Source organism: Schistosoma mansoni, assembly GCF_000237925.1.
Source record: "Schistosoma mansoni, WGS project CABG00000000 data, chromosome 1 unplaced supercontig 0076, strain Puerto Rico, whole genome shotgun sequence".
In the NCBI taxonomy this organism is placed as follows: domain Eukaryota; kingdom Metazoa; phylum Platyhelminthes; class Trematoda; order Strigeidida; family Schistosomatidae; genus Schistosoma; species Schistosoma mansoni.
The window spans coordinates 442,746-460,835 of NW_017385990.1; the positions used below are offsets into that span (position 1 = coordinate 442,746).

Below are 18,090 nucleotides of genomic sequence, written 5' to 3' on the forward strand. Positions count from 1 at the left end.
TCTCCACTTTAATAGCTTTTCAATTTCACCGCTTAAAAGAACATTGTCATTTGGTTGCTTTGGTAATCTTGTTACTGTATCGCCGAAGACATTGTTCATATATTGATGTGCGTGATTTTTACGCGAAGTAATCCCCCTCAAATTTGGTGATATGAATCTTTTAGTTGAGGCCTATATTTTATGTCTAGCGGAATAGGAAGAAAAAGCTAGGAAATGGTCTGTTCATTAAAATTCGAGTTAGGAATTATCAACTTGGTGCTAAGATTTATTAACATACCACTTCCAACAACAGTTCAGTCATGCTGATAATAATATGCTTACTTATCAATCAAAAATGTGTGTGACTCCGTGATAATAAGTACTGTTTTCTATTTATTGTGTCAATAAGGCTCAATTACGTCTGATCTCATTGGTAGACTTTATGGATGCATGAGATTAGCCTCTTTATTTGTTGGCTTTCATAAATACTAAATAGTGAACCTTGTTAAGTCAAATTTAGCTACCGGACAGTCGTTGATATACATGAAGGAATTTTTATCCAGTCGAATTTTAACTCAATGAGCAAAAACAATCTAAAGCTCTTCTACCTAATGCTAAACATGTACCCCAATACCTTCACTCAGCCTATCAAACCATGGGAAAAAAACAAACAAAAATCACCATCCCTTACCTTAATAAATAGAAGAATACAAAGATATCTATACATTTTCTAGGATTTCATGGCTACTCAACCTTTCAGAGTACAAGTGTTCTATGACACCTGGTTCGATAGTACTAGTATGATATATGAATCTGAAGTAGTAATTATTAAGTAGTCAATGATTTTACCAACATTAATAAATACCAGTAATTGAAGTCTGAATAAATTTCAACTTACTGTACAGATTACTGTTTTTAAAAATTGTATAACATGTAAATGGCTATAGTGGCTACCGGTAGGATGTAAGTGTTAAATAATAATAATTATTATTATTTTATATAGTTGAGATCACGAATCAATTGAAGCTAGACTACTATGGAAAACCTGGAATCACTAGACGACCGTTTCATCCTATTGTGAGACTCCTCAGCCGTGCGCATTCACGATTGAACGAAACGGCCCTCCAGTGCTTCCAGATTTTCCCTGGTGGTCTAGCGTCATTTAACTCATGATCTCAATTATATAAAATTACTAAAAATCTCCACAAAACCCCTTTCTGATTATTATCGTACTTGGATACATTTTTGTTTGGTTTATCAGGTTCATTTACGAAACAGAAGTTCATAATGGAATTGCTGAACTTTTAGAAATTTTGGGCAGGTATGTTTTATTTTTTTATTTCTTATCATAAACTATATTCATTAATTATAATTCATTCATATGTACTTATTATGACCATGGTATTGAGAAAATCTCGTTTTTGTATAGGTAATTTATGCTAATTTACACATTTGAAAGAATTTGGCAAGAAGAAATTTGTATCTAAGGTTTATAGACCAAATCACTAACGTGTGATCTGTATACCATGGTTTATACATCTGTATTTTTCTGGGGGAGAGGGGGAGGGATTTGTATTTATTACTAATAATATAGTATTGAAATACTTTTATTCGATATCTTCACATTCTGTATCGAATCGATACTAACATTTAAAGTACTCATTCAAGAGTTGGAAAAGCCTATCATCATAGCAACTACTTTGTGTATTAAAACTTTGAAAATAGTTGAGGGATTCGTTCATTTGAGTATTTGTGTGAATTCATATGGTGTCGTAGCAATATACATATGATAAAAAACCACAATAGCTTATGCCATTTTTGACCATCATTAACACTATTATAATCTGTTTGACAGTAATAGGTCATTTACACAACACATCGGTGAATATTAAGTTACTTTTTATGTTCGATCAACGTTTCCCTCCGAAGCACTACTTATACCAAGTCCCAACATCATGTTGATGATATAGATGTCCTATTGTAATGAACGAAAATACAGCTGGGGACACATCAAATATTTTATTTGCAAGTTTCCTTCATTTGTCTTTCATATTCTGTATGATTCTTTCAATTTACAATTCCATTCTAATTCCTTTCCTATTTTCTTCAAATCAACCTTCATTAGCCTTCTGCCGCCAGAGTTTCCATTTCCCATTACTAGTTATGTCTATCGACGTAAGTAGCATACACTAAGCTATGATAATCAACTCGAACAATATTCATAATTAAGACCAGTCATTTTCAAATTCTGTTACTGGATACTGTTACGGGTATGTGGGCCCACACCATGGAAAGGTACCTCCTGAGGGTCTAAAAAGGAAGTTGGATTAATGTTGGTCTTAACGACCTGGTAGCGTGACCGCAGAGCTCAAGGGACAACTGCTTGAGACCGGTCAGGCACAGCCATTTTTGTGGGGGATTTTTGAGGTGTTAGCCCCGTTCTTCAAAAGGCCTTACTGCCCGAGTCGGAAATTTGTGAGGTTAGGTGAGGCGTGACATTTTTAGGGTCGACCTTTTCCAACCCCTTCCTTCCTTGTGAGAAAGCAGCGTCGCTGCAGATTATGGTTTTTCGAGGGAAACACCTTACTGTTGTCACACCCCTCTACAGTCGGCAGTACGACATGGCCCCTTCAGACCTTGAGTTGTTGCTCTTAGTCTTACCGTTCTCCAATCGACCTACCTGACATGGTAGAACCTAAAAGAACATATGTTCCAGCCAGTATAGCTTGATTGGGTCATCACGATAGGCAAGCCCGACCACCACGTCAAGGTAGTAGCTAAGATCGGGGTTACTGGATACTGACTAGTGTATTATTCATGAATCAATTTTTTCCTTCTATACTGTTTTTTTATTTTTCATATGTATCAGATTTTTTTGTAATCGATCAACTTATCGTAATTATTATTATCATGGTGATAAAAATTTTCTTATCATAACAACTAATATTATTTACAATTTTTGTTGTTGTTATTAGAATGATGATATCACATGATACCCCCCCCCCTGTGTCTAGATCGTTAAAGAAATTATTATGATTAAATGGTCTAATCTTCTTGTTATTTCTATATTGTAATATTTTTATTCATGGTTATAAGATTGTGTACGCTTATATAATATACACTGGCCATGTGGATAACGCGATGGCGTTTGAAGCGAAAGGTAGTGGGTTCGAATCCTAGAGTGAACATCAACTATGAAATGTAGGTACATCCAGCTGACGAACTTTAAATAAGACGAAACGCACATCTTACTGGATTCCACTGCTAGCCACTATCCATCTTTGCTTACTATACACAGGTTTAGTTGTTATTTCATATTACTGTGTATGATTTAGAAAGCTAGGGGCGGCCAAACCAAAAGGTGGCACAAATTCATGAAGTCACTGACAAGTGGACTGAGCCATGTTGGTAGGTGTAGACTACCTGGATGGGATTCGCGAGATGATAGCAATCGATGGTTAGAGACCTTGAATAACATGGCTAAAAATCGTTTGCAATGACGAAAGTGCATCCACTCTTTGTGTTCTGCCAAATTCTAATATTCTGAATTCTTTATGTCCCTTTCTTTTTCCTCTCTCCAAATTTATTTTACTGGATTATACTCCTTGAATAACATCTTCGAACCCTAATCTTTCAGATTACTGCTTATACTCTTACTACTTCTACCACTATGGGATTTGAATGGACAACTTCATCTCTGTGTTAATGTGGTATGGCAACTCAAACTGATGTACGTACGTACGAAGTTCTACGTTGTAACTGATTGACTGTGTATGATTGCAAAAAGTTCTTATGATGATTCAAGTCTGATGGCTTAGCTTTAAACTGTTCAACTTTTTGATAGTTATGACTTGGGTTTTTTTGTTGTTGTTTGTTTGACCTTATGGTGATCTCTCTGGTCACTCAGGTCATTAAAATTATCTAACATATTTTACTTAAATGCTTAACCTTAATCTTTATCAATATTATAGCATGTTGGATAATGTGCCAATGTTTAAGTATGAAGTAGATCTCAGGGAAATATTTTGTCCTAGCCTAGTACTCTTATAGTTAACTATAATATTACTCACTTGATTGTTTCGCGATACACAAAAAAATGCCTCAAAGACATTCTATAAACTACTTTATTTATTTTATTTTATTTAAACACATAAATATTGGTACAAGGAGGTACCAGATATATATGCGTCACACAAATCTCATTTGATTTGTGTGAGGGCTGTGATACTGCCCAGGGTGCCCAAACTGAAGCAGATGGTTTTCTTAGAGGGCCACATCCGGAGCCTTTGACCTAAAGATCTGATCCACAAGGCAGTGGAGCATCGTGAGGAAATGCAGTCACATGGTAGTCGGTGACCAATGATTGGTTCATACGCCATTTGTTTCCTCAATATTAAGGAGCCCATGTGCACCATTGGTTTGGAATCAGGGTTTTCCAACTCCCCTAGGTTGATCCTACATATCTACAAACCCGGTTAAAGCGCCGGACATTCACATCTCGTCTTCTCAATTTCGTAAACAACAGTAATGTCACGAGAAGTTAGTGAGTAGGACTTCCCTGGCAGAGGTTATATACGCGTGGCCATGTGATAGCATTTCGAGAGGACTCTCCCCATTCTCGGCCGTACCAGGGCGTTTGGGGACACGTATCCCCTACTCTCTTAAATCATATTCCGTAACATTTTTTCCCATAACTTTTATCTATATATTCTTCTTATTTTTTGTGTTATCTAGTATCATTAATGGATTTGCATTACCATTGAAAGAAGAACATAAAATATTTTTAATGCGTGTTTTACTACCTTTACATAAAGTTAAATCAGTTAGTATATATCATGCACAATTGGCTTATTGTGTTATACAATTTTTAGAAAAAGATCCAACACTTACACAACAGGTTAGTTGATTTTGTATAGTTTTTATTGTGTATAACTTTTAATGATTATAATAATGATATGATCTAACAAATTAGTATGATAATATGAAGGAGGGATTCATATTGACAGAATTGTTCAGCGCTCGCGCTCGAGACTTGATAGGTCATGGATTTGAATCTCGCGAGGCGGGATCATTGATGCTCACTGCTAAGGAGTCCCATACTGTCACGAAACGACCGTCCAGTCCTTCCAGATTTTCCATGATGGTCCAGCTTCAATTGACTCATGGTTTCAACTTTGAAAATACTGAAATCTTCACAAAAATCGCCTTAAGATTATAATCATATGCTCACTGGTGACTGACTTCGAGAAGTACATCCAGAAGTTCTAGTGAGAAGCAGTGACCCGTGGAGTTCAACCACGTCTGTTGTGAGATAACAACTCACTGAAGACAATTGGTGAACGGTTGCTCAAACATCGTGGATTGGTTGAAGTTGGACATTAACACCGTTGGATGCCGGCCGGCTCAGTGGTCTATCGGTTAAGTGCTCTGGCGCGAGACTGGTAGGTCATGGGTTCAAATCTCGTGAGGCGGGATCATGGATGCGCACTACTGAAGAGTCCTATACTAGGACGAAACAGCCTTTCACTGCTTTCAGGTTTTCCATGATGGTCTAGCTTCAACTATAAAATTACTAAAATCTCCACAAAAGCCCTTCTTAGAATAGTTTGTAACATACAATATTGTACTCATTAGATTATTAGTTAGAAATAATCTATAATCTGTTGTTCTTATCAATTCAAATAGTTATCATGATCACAAGGAGAATGAATAACAAAGATTTTCTATCCAAAATTTTTTGTAGCCTTAGATAAAATAGAGATTTTGTTGTTTAGGTTTTTGGATATATGAGTTTATAATTGACTTTAATTATAGCCTTATGCTATTTTATTATTTTCTTTCTACCGTGGTGTCAATATTTGTTACTATGATGTTTTGAAGATTATTCACACGCATTATATATTTGACAAAGTTATCATAAATCAAAATATTAGTTATTTATTTAAAGACATAAACATTGATACAAGGTGGCACCAAATAGATATGCGCCATTCAACTTGTGTGAGTGCTGTGATGGTGGTGGTTTTCCTAGGGGGGGGCGCACCCGGAGCCTTTGACCTAGAGGTCTAATCCACATGACATTGGAGCAATATAAGGAGATGCGGCCCCAACAATTAATTCGTACACCATTTGTTTCTTTTGGATCCTGGTGCCCATGTGCACGATTGGTTTGGAATCACTGTTCCTCAGCTCCCTTAGGTGGACCCTTTGCGTCCACCAACCCGATTAAAGCGCCAAACATTCGCTTTTCGTCTTCTCAATTTCGTAAACAACACACCCTGTGTGAGAATGCCATGAATGGGACTTCCTTGTCAGTGGCTGTGTACGCATGTCCATGCGAGAGCATTTCGAGAGGGAAACCGAACTCTCCCCTCCCACGACCGTACCTGAGCATTTGGGGGTTGTTAGTTACCTGAACATACATAGTCATCAAATTTAGAACTTTATATTTGTTATGAAATTTCAGTAGTCCTGTACAATTCGTATAAATTGTTTATAGTTAGATGTTCATCAAGACAATAACGGGTGATGATATTTATTGTATTGATATTCCATACAGTTCTGATGATGATAAAATCCATCGGTTGAGAAATGCTTTCTTTTCCAAGCTTTTGATATAAAAAGAATGGATCTTTTTTATTGATAGCAACTCTAAATCAAATGATGTGAAACTCGTAAATTGTATACCTAATTCTCAAGGACAAATAAAATATCCTATCAAGACCCATGTTTTCTTTTTTACCATCTGTCGTCGTCTTGTGGAGCTAGGATCAACCTTTTGGGTTTCTTTTGTCTTGTCACTTGTTTGGACACAGTGTTAACATTTCTTCAGGTGTATAATACAAGTTTTTTTACAGTGAATTCCCTATTGTTGTGTTGATATTTCGATTCGTTTAGTAACCAATCACTTATAATATTTATACAGTATATAAATATTAACAGTCACTAATTGTTGATAAGGAACATTTTGATTATGGGGTTGTGGAGTTTATTATATTTTTGATTGAGATCATGAATCGATTATTGTTAGACCACCATGGAGAACCCGGGACGGTCGTTTCATCCTACTATGGGACTTCTCAGCAGTGAGCATCCACGATCGCACCTTGCGAAATTTGAACCTAGGACCTTCAGTCTCGCATGCAAATGTTTAACCTCTAGACAACTATACTGGCATCCAACATTACCAATATAGTAATTGGTTTAGCAAACAAAGCTACATCTCTCTCAAAGTCATTTTAGATACTATATTTTCTATGTTTACATTGAAATGATGGTCCACCAGGGTGTTTGGTACCTGAGTGGTTGCGCCACAGGATTGAGCTGTACTGTTCGGATTGAAGTGTTGAAGCCTTATAGTACCTGGTTCTCCTATAGAGTGGGATTGAACTGTACTGCTTGGGTTAAGCCTGGGCAGTGTCTGACTCTTCTGTTAAACGGGATTGAGCTATACTGTTTGGGTTGCCACGTGAAAGTCTGGATGGTGTCTGGTTCTCTTGAAAACCAGTGCAAGATTACCCTGGTCCATAAGGGTATATTATATTATATAACTAACATTAAAATGAACTAAATTCAAAATCACCCTTAGTAATTATGAATGATATCATGTATTTACCATTTCTATGTAGGTTTGTTCTCTGAGCTGGAATTGAAGTGTTTGAATTTCTCCACATGTGATTCACAGCTTCTACCCCAAGTTTGTGCTGATGATGTCGTCCAGATGGACAATGAAAGCTCCACGACCAAACCATCCAGCTCAAGAGAACAAACCTACATCAAAATCATACACCTGAGCTACAAATCTTCTCCATCATCTCAAATTTACCATTTCATTATTATTTTTTCTACAAATTTCTTTTCTTTTTTTTTGTTCTAAAAAACACATTTAGGTTGTTCTTAGTTTATTAAAATTTTGGCCAAAGACCCACAGTCCTAAAGAAGTGATGTTTTTAAATGAATTAGAAGAAATTCTTGATGTTGTTGATCCATCAGAATTTCGTAAAATTATTCGACCATTATTTACACAATTAGCTAAATGTGTATCATCTCCTCATTTTCAAGTAAGTTAATCATTATTATTATTATTAGTTGTAGTAGTAGTAGTTGTTGTTGTCGTGTTACGTATGTCTGAACACCGATTACCATGACGCGCTATCCTGACTAGTGTTGGGGATGGTTGGAAAAGAGTACATTTGATCATGGGATCACCGGGTATGTAATAGTGAGGTTAGACACAGGGTATTAGGAAATGATGGTAAATCAGTTGATCAGGCCATGAATCTTCATCGACTGAGATGGCTGGGCCACATGTTACGTATGTCTGAACACCGATTACCACGACGCGCTATGTTGACTAGTGTTGGGGATGGTTGGAAAAGAGTTAGGGGCAGCCAAACCAAAATGTGGCATCAGTGCTTGAAGTCACTAACCTCTATTCTGAGCCATGTTGGTAGATGCAGACTACTTGGTTGGGGTCCACGTGATCATCGTAACCAATGGTTGGAGACTGTAGGTGATATGACTTAGAATCGATCACAATGGCGTAGGTGTATACACTCTTTGTCTTCTTTTAAACTTTAAGATTAAAATTGCTTCATAACTTTTTTCCTTCCTATACTATATCCTTAAATACAACCTATCTTTTATATACTACCGCCACTAAATTAACTACTTCTATGAATCCGGTGTTCATCTTGTTGTGCTAACGAGATATGGCAACTTGGACCGATGCATATGTGTACCTAGTCCCACATTGTAGCTGACTAACTGACTGAGTAGTCGTAGTAGTGTGGTGTGGTTTACTTATATCCACATAAGTAGTATATTGTGATGGTCAGACATGGAATGTATTTTGGTAGATCGATAAGGAAAGAACAGAAATAAAGCGCAATCGGTACGAAAATGCATGAACAATAAAATTAGGGAAGATGGACTGATATTTACCGAAGGAACAGTTAAGATTGAGACGATTAATTGTTATTTTGCAAATTAACTGTTTACGATATGGTTATCTGAATTTAGTGAGATACTCTGTAATCTGTGCTTAAATACATTCGACTGTCCCTACCCGTGCGATTGTTCACTACAGTAGTAGTATTTCTGTGATTTAAAATGCGCATTAGATTGTTCATTAATTGGTGTCTGTTATTAATTGGATGGTAGAATCTTTAAAAAAACTTGATCATTTTTCAATATACCTTGAAAAAATAAACGTTTTTGTTTAGTTGGTTATTAAGTGTTATTGTAATCAATTAGAATACAGGTGAGCACAATCAATTATAAAATCTTTTGGTAAAATATAAAAACCATATACGGAATATAAGCAAAGATGGATAGTGGGTAGAAGTGGAATCCAGTTTGACGCGCGTTTCGTCCTATATGGGACTCGTCAGCTGGATGCACCTGTATCTCAGAGTTGATGTTCACCCCAGGACTCGAACTCGTTACCCTTCGCCTCAAACGCTATCACGTTATCCACTTGGTTACTGATTACTGATAGCTACTTGCTTGTGCAATGGGGTGAAGTTTGAATTCATTTGTATTGTTTGTTTGAATCTTCCTAATGTTTAAAACTGCATTTGATCGGTCTCTTATTGACATATGTGCATACTGTGCGTATTGCCTTGATATAGCCACTATCCATCTTAGCTTATAATGCTTGTGAATTAAGTCTATACTGAAGCAATACACACAGTATGCACATATATGGCCAATAAGAGACTGATCAATTGCAGTCCTAAACATTAATGGGAAGATTTAAACAAACAATACAAAGTGAATTCATACACTGAATACTTTATTTGCAAAATTCCATCAGTTGTTCTTCAAGTTGTGTATGATTCTTCTAATTCACAATTGCTTTTCGATTTCTAATTCTGTTTTCTTCAAATTAACTGTCTGATATGCTTGATGCTAATTGCGAGTTCAACTTACTCGGTAAACGGAATGAAGGTGAGTGACACAGTGACACGATAGGCTATTCTAATCTGTTGTCCCCTACTCTGCTAACTAGATCAAGAAGTCTTGACGAGGCGTACAGAATAAATTCTACAACTACTCAGAAAATACGAGCACACTAAGTACACAAATCAAGCTTATTTATATAATGATGATGAAAGTGAATATCTAACACTTATACTTTTTCTTTAAATATTTGAGATCATGAGTCAATTGAAGCTAAACCACCATGAAAAACCTGGAAGTACTGGACGGCCGTTTCGTCCAATTATGGGACCCCTCAGCAGTACGCATACACGATCCCGCCTCACGAGATTCGAACCCAAGACCTTTCAGTCTCATACGCGATCGCTTAACCAGTAGACCACTGACCTGGTATCCAATGGTCCTGGGTTCGAATATCGCGAGGCGGGATCGTGGACAAACAAGAAAATGCATTATTAGTTGACCAGTGTATTCGCTACCTAAAAGTCATCCACTAAGTATTATTTTCTTTCTAAATGTGTGAACTGTTTCAAATAACCCAGATAGTTATATATATATAACCCTATAGCATCTAACTAGATATCATTTCGATATATATATATATATATATATATATATATATATGTGTCAAATTACTCGTTAATTGTGTTTTTTTCAGTATGTGTTCTATGGAGTTTGTTCATTCTTTTTCCCAAATGACTTTCTATGTCATTATTGTTAAAGTACAATGTTAACCTTCTTATGTTGTATGTGGTTTTTTCTCTCTTTCCATATAATCCTTTCATCTACATATTACCATGGTAACCAAATGTACTATTAGCCACTGGATGTATATTCGGTTAGGGATAGAGGTTAAATAAGTTATATTTTTTGAAAAAAAATGTATTTGTCTTTCTAAAGAATTCGTTTTTGTTTCCTTGAAGTACTCATGTTATAGAAGATGAATAAAACATTGAAATGATTTATTTAGATTATAGGTTTTAAGACTCTGATTCGCATCTTTTTATTTGTGTGAGAGCTATGATACTGCCCGGGTGCCCAGACAGTAGCACGTGGTTTTCTTTTAAGGGGCCACACCCGAAGCCTTTGACCTAATGGTTTGATCCACAAGGCAGTGGAGTATCGTGAGGAGATGCAGTCCCATGGCAGCTGGTGACCAACGATTGATTCATGCGCCATTTTTTCCTTCAGGATACTCCCCTAGGTGGACTTTCCGTGTCCACCAACCCGGTTAAAGCCCCGGGCATTCGCTTTTCGTCCTCTCAATTTGGTAAACAACAGCAATGTCACGAGAAGGCAGTGAGTAGGACTTCCCTGGCTGACGCTGTATACGTGTGGTCATGTGAAAGCATTTCGAGAGGGAGAGCGGACTCTCCCTACTCTCGGCCGTACTAAGGCATTTTACATAAATGATAAAGTTCAAAGCCATGTAGATATTCTCGTATTTCGTATATATAACTTTTCCCAACTATAACTATCTTTCATGAATATGAAACCGAAGCTTAAGAAATGCGATAAAATTTTAATAAACATTACAAAAAGTGTTAATTATTATTCATAATGGTTGATTTAATTTTCAATATTCGGTAAAATGTCATATGTAATCCTTTTTATTGACCTTTCATAATTATCTCTTATATTCTTATACTATTCATTATATCTTCTTTAAATCCCTGTAGTGAAGATTAGGTAACTTCTGAGATCTCTGAATGGACTCATACTCTTATGGTTTAACTATTCAGTAATTAGATTGTGTATATCTATATTCCCCTTATTATAAGCATCATGTTGATCTATGAATTATTTTTATACGATTTACTATTCCTAAATTGTATCCAGATTATTGATTATTGTCTCCTACATTCACAGCCACATTATGACTCTTGATCTTGTATTAATGTTATTTCTTATTTTATGGTGTGACGTGGTCTGCCTGTCTGGTATATAAACTGAGTATGCTTGAAATAAAGGAATTCGCATAGCTGAAGCTGTTGTTGGTGTTCTGAAATCGACTGGAAGGGCTAGGTGATCGAGAGGACCAATAAACACTCTAGGCTAGACTACTCATACTCGTATCACTCGAATGTTATTGATTTGGCACAGTGCTCAGATTGGATAAGTCGTATTTCGATTAAGAAAAAAAACCACATGATAAACAGCGCCTTTTAAATTCACAACCCCCGCCTATTTTCGTATTAGTTTTATTCGACTTTTCCATCAGTAATTTTTCCTCCGATTGTGCTCCCATGAAATATAACACCTTCAGTCTGTATATCTAGTCCTCACTTTTTCTATCACCTGATGTGTTTTCCAAGTGATAGGAGAGTGCAATATTCTTTGCACTGAGATGTTGTAGATCAATGATATAAGTATCAATCAGAAATGTCGGAAAATGACCTGGTTGATGGTTAATGTCATTTTCTCTTTGTAAATTAAAATATTCATGTTAGTTGATAAATAATAGATTATTATTATTATCAGAAGGGGTTTTTATGGATATTTTGGTAATTTTATAGTTGAAAGCGTGAGTCAATTGATGCTAGATCACCATGGAAAACCTGGAAGCTTTGGACGGCCGTTTCGTCCTATTGTGAGACTCCTCAGTAGTGCTCATCCAAGACCTCGCCTCGTGAGATTCGAACTCAAGACCTACCAGTCTCATGCCATAGCACTTAACCGATAGACCACTAAGCCGGCATTCGATTGTGTTTATGTCTAATCCCAACCAATCCACGAAGTTGAACAACCGTTCATTGCTGAGGAGTCTCACAATAGGATGAAACGGCCCTCTAGTGCTTACAGGTTTTCTCTGGTGGTCTAGCTTTAATTGACTCAGGCTTTCAACTATGAAAATAATGGATTAGTTTTTCGTTAGTGTAATAAGGAGGTGAAGATTATCAGAATTATGTGATGTACTAGTGCAATTCATTCCGAGCAATCTGATCGCACATAGCATACTTGTTAAGAACATTTATATATAAAAATAAAAGGTCAACTAGACTGGAAATTGGGGGGGGGGTAAAAGTAGACAAGGATAATACTACTAATAATAATGTGAAAACAATTTGACACCTAATCACTCTGGATAATAAGCCAATAATATTACCAGGGTAGATTTAAGGTCAGAACAAAGTGTTTTTGAATACACAAAGAGGGTTTGAATTTCCGTAGAGCTAAGGCTTCATTAAACTTTAGTATACGCTCATTTACACTTTTATACAAGTTGAGTTAAGATCAATCATATAGCCTGTTTCGATTATATATTTGACTAATAACTCACTTTAACATGTAATGTCGAAGTGTAAAATTCTGATAGCATTATATTGCCCTAATAAACTTTTTATATATATTCATCTAATAATTCTGTCTTTTGAAACAATCTGTTGTTGTTTATACAAATTATTATTTCTTTAAATAGTATTCGTCATAGAATGATTTTATTTTGAATGCCATCGGAAACCAAAGAGAGTTAGACAATTATTCTGGTATAGTATGCAACTCCTCGTTGGTGTACACATATAACCTTATCATGAACCTTTTATTGTATTTATTTATTTGGACACATAAATGTTGGTACAACGGGGCACCGAATACATATGCGACACACAAATCACTTGGTTTGTATGTGAGCTATAATACTGCTTGGGTGCCCAGACTGAGGCAGGTAGTTTTCTTAGGGGCCAACGTTTAGAGCCTTCGACCTAAAGGTCTGATCCACAAGGCAGTGGAGCAACGTAAGGAGATGCAGTTCCATGGTAGCCGGTGATCAACGATTGGTTCATACACCAGTAGTTCCTCCATGATCCTGGAGCCCACGTACACCATTGATTTAGGATCAGAGTTTCCCAACTCCCCTGGATGTATCTTCCGTATCCAACAACCCGTGTAAAGCGCCGGACATCGCTTCTCGTCCTCTCAATTTCGTAAAAAACAGTAATGCCACTAAAAGGCAGTGAGTAAGACTTCCCTGGCAATGGCTTTAAACGGGTGATCATGTGAGAGCATTTTGAGAGGAAGAGCTGACTCTCCTCACTCTCGACTGTACCAGGGCTTTTAGGTATCACGATCCTAATCTAGGAGCTTCTGGTCTCAGTGATCAGTTAACCATCAGAACCAGTGGTTTTTAAGTCCTAACTGTAGTGAGGTCGTGTATGCACACTACTTAGCAGTTATGCTAGGAGATATAACTCTCCAGTGCTTCCTTGTCTTTAATTATACCTCGAATTTATTATTCTGTAGCGATCCTTGTGTTTGGATTTTATTTTCTTCCTTTCAGTGTTAGAATAATCACTCTAAAACCTAGTTTATAGTTTAAGCAATACATGTTAGATTTCGTCTTGTTGATTTATTTCAATAATAAATTGCTATATTTTGTGAGTTAAGTGATATGTATTTGCCTATGGTTTACTTCTCTTCTTCCTGAAATTATCTTTAAAATAATATTTCTTCATTTTAGTCTCTTTAAAACTGCATGCAAAACCATTAAAATGGCCACTTGAAGCTCTTATTCACAGTAGCTAGCCCTCAAATAATTCACAGTTTTCTATATAATCCTACACATTATTTCCTACGATAATCACTCTCGGAGTCATTTTATGTCTTGGCACTTCATAGAAGAGGGGTTAGATTGGAAATTATTTATTGAAATACATAAATATTGGTACAAGGGGGCACCAGATATATATGCGCCACACAAAATAATGAGAATGGGAAGAGAAAAGGGGTAAGATGCATATATAAAAAAAATTAAGAGTAATGATGAGGAAACTGAAATGTACACCCAGAAGACTCTTTCAGTTAAGAAAGTTACAACCACTCTTTATGCAGAAAGTAAAAGAAGGTTACAGCAGGATCGCCACTGGCTTCTATTCTCAGCTATATCTGATAACGTCTCTAGCCACTGTGTTGCACCATCTCTCGGACCCCAACCAGGGAGTCGTGAAGGACCAACAGAAGCTAGCCCTTTGCAGCTTTCTTTCATACCACGACACCATGTCATACACTGACCACCTCTCCGCTTTTTCCAACCAGTCCGAGAGTCGGCAAATAATGCACGACGTGTAGTTCTCCGGGACGATATTCGTAAAACATATCCAAGCCACCGAAGTCGATGTTTCAAAATAGTGACACTAATTGGATTGTCGCCACGTTTTTACTCTTGTGATTCGAAATTACTATTTATAATGTCTTTTTGTTGTTGCATTTTCGGGTTTATAGGTCTAGTTTCGTAAAACATGTATCATCACCAGTCCATTTGTTACTGTAGAGTCATTTGATTACAATCTTGTCTGTTCAGAAACCCTTTCGTGATCATCTAATAAGTAGCTAGTTAGCTACTGTTTATTTCTTCAGATACTATTTATTAGTCTAGTGAACGAAACAACTGCAATGAACTGAGTAAATTGTAATATAATCAATATTTCAATTTAACTACTAACTTTGTTCATTGTTGTTACTTCCGAGTTACATACTTCGGTCTGGACACCCGGACAGTATCATAGCCCTCACACAATTAAATAAAATGACAATTTTTATGTGTTCAAAAGGGGTTTTGTGGAGAGTTCAGTATTTTCATAGTTGAAATCATGGGTCAATTGAAGTTAGACCACCATGGAAAACCTGGAGACAATTGGTGAACAGTTGCTCAAATATCGTGGATCGGTTGAAGTTAGGCATTAACACCGTTGGATGCCAGCTCAGTGGTCTATCGGCTAAATGTTCCGACGCGAGATTGGTAGGTCCTGGGTCGAATTCGCTAGTGCGAGATCATGGATGCGCACTGCTGAGGAGTCCCATAATAGGACGAAACGACCATTCAGTACTTCCAGGTTTTCTATAGTGGTCTAGCTTTGATTGACTCATGATTTCAACTATGAAAATTTTATGTGTCGCGCATATATGAATATCTAGTGCCCCCTTGTACCAATATTTATGCCTTCAAATAATAATTTAATACTTACGAGTGGATATATTAAAGCTCTAGTAAAGCTATTGCAAAGATTATTGATTTGCATAGTTGAAATCATGAGTCGATTGAAGTTAGACCACCAAGGAAAACCATGGAAGCACTGGACGGCCGTTTCGTCCTATTGTGGGACTCCTCAGTGGCAATGCGCATCCACAACCTCGCCTCGCGGGATCCGGACCCAAGACCTGAGTCATGTTGGTTGGTGTAGATTACCTGGTTGGGATTCGCGAGATGATAGCAATCGATGGTTAGAGACCTTGAATAACATGGCTAAAAATCGTTTGCAACGGCGAAGGTGCATCCACTCTTTGTGTTCTGCCAAATTCTAATATTCTGAATTCTTTATGTCCCTTTCTTTTTCCTCTCTCCAAATTTATTTTACTGGATTATACTCCTTGAATAACATCTTCGAACCCTAATCTTTCAGATTACTGCTTATACTCTTACTACTTCTACCACTATGGGATTTGAATGGACAACTTCATCTCTGTGTTAATGTGGTATGGCAACTCAAACTGATGTACGTACGTAGGAAGTTCTACGTTGTGACTGACTGACTGAATGAATGATTATTGATTGAATCTTTGGTATTTTCTTCATTAAAAAAAAAAGAAAATTTTTCCTCTGCATGTTGTTTTCATTGATTTATCATTTCCGTAAATGATTTTTCTCTCTTCCTGTATTATATTACCATTCATTTTAATTTCTTTTCTTATTAGGTTGCAGAACGTGCATTATATTTTTGGAGTAATGATTATATACTACAATTAATGCATGATCATGTTGAAGAAATTTTACCTATTATGTTTCCTGCATTATATCGAACAAAAGAACATTGGAATAAGTAAGTGAATTATTATTCTATTCACTATGAATCTGATATTACTTAGCCCCTAAATGCCCTGATACATCCAAGAGTGAGGAGGTCCCACCCTCTCTCTTCGAAATACTCTCACACGACCACGCATATACAGTCTCTGTTAGGGAAGTCCTACTCTCGTGGCGAGGGTGTTGTTTACGAAATTGAGAGGACGAAAAGCGAATATCCGGCGCTTTAACCGAGTTAGTGGACACAGAGAATCCACCTAGGGGAGTTGGAAAACCCTGATTCTAAACCAATGGTTCTTATGGGCTCCGATATCCTGAGGGAACAAATGGCGTATGAATCAATCGTTGGTCACTGGCTACCATGGGACTGTATCTCCTCACGATGCTCCACTGTCTTGTGGATCAGGACTTTAGGTCGAAGGTTCCGGGTGTGGCCCTGTGTGAAAAACACGTGCTTCAGTTTGGGCACCCGGACAGTATCATAGCCCTCACATGATTCAATGAAATGACAATTTTCTGTGTAGCGCATATATATCTGGTGCTTCTTTGTACCAATGTTTATGTGTTCAAATAATCAAATGAAAACGATATTATTTAAATTACAATTATAGACCGGAAATCACTTTACAGCTGTGCATAGCTACAGTTATGTCTGCTTAATTACAGGGTATTATAAATATATATATAGCAGTTTTTTTCAAGGATTCTTCAGCAGCAAATTCTTTTAAAATGCATGTGCATGTGTGTGTGTGTGTGTGTGTGTTAGAAGAGGATGAGTCGACTTTTTCTTTACTTCTTTCAAATATTTTCTAGTTGTCAACTAGTAAAGTAAAAAATTGATCAAGTTCATCTTATTATGAACCCGATCGATTTGGGCTGTATATACATATATATAGCTTGTCAACTTGTTTATAGGTTACAATATACTGATATCGCCATATTATATTCATTATGTAATAGACAGTAATCAACTTTTTTCATTAATAATGTTAGTTATGTCATCTTTTGTCTTTTAAGCTTAGTTACTATAATTTTTATTTGGTAATCAAGAGGGTTTTGTGGAGATTTCAGCATTTTTCAAAGTTGAAATCATGAGTCAATTGAATCTAGACCACCATGGAAAACCTGGAAGCACTGGACAGCCGTTTTATCCGATTATGAGATTCCTCAGTGGCAGTGCGTATCCACGATCCCGCACTCGCGAGATTCGAACCCAAGACCTACCAGTCTCGCGCCAGAGCACTTAACCGATAGACCACTGAGCTGACATCCAACGGTGTTAATGTCTAACTTCAACCGATCCACGAAGTTTGAGCAACCGTTCACCTGGGTTCGAATCTCGCGAGTGCGGGATCATGGATGCGCACCTCCAC

The 18,090-nt window shown here is 36.9% G+C and overlaps 1 protein-coding gene across 1 annotated transcript in view; it reads left to right on the forward strand.

The window, feature by feature from the left end:
• The window catches only part of Smp_176600 (protein phosphatase 2A regulatory subunit,putative), a 44,067-nt gene that overhangs the window by 19,989 nt on the left and 5,988 nt on the right, over positions 1-18,090 (forward strand). The window contains exons 5-8 of the mRNA XM_018791759.1: positions 1,241-1,300; positions 4,714-4,876; positions 7,869-8,039; positions 16,609-16,733. Coding sequence (XP_018645081.1) covers positions 1,241-1,300; positions 4,714-4,876; positions 7,869-8,039; positions 16,609-16,733 — 519 coding nt within the window. The remainder of the gene's footprint in view (positions 1-1,240; positions 1,301-4,713; positions 4,877-7,868; positions 8,040-16,608; positions 16,734-18,090) is intronic.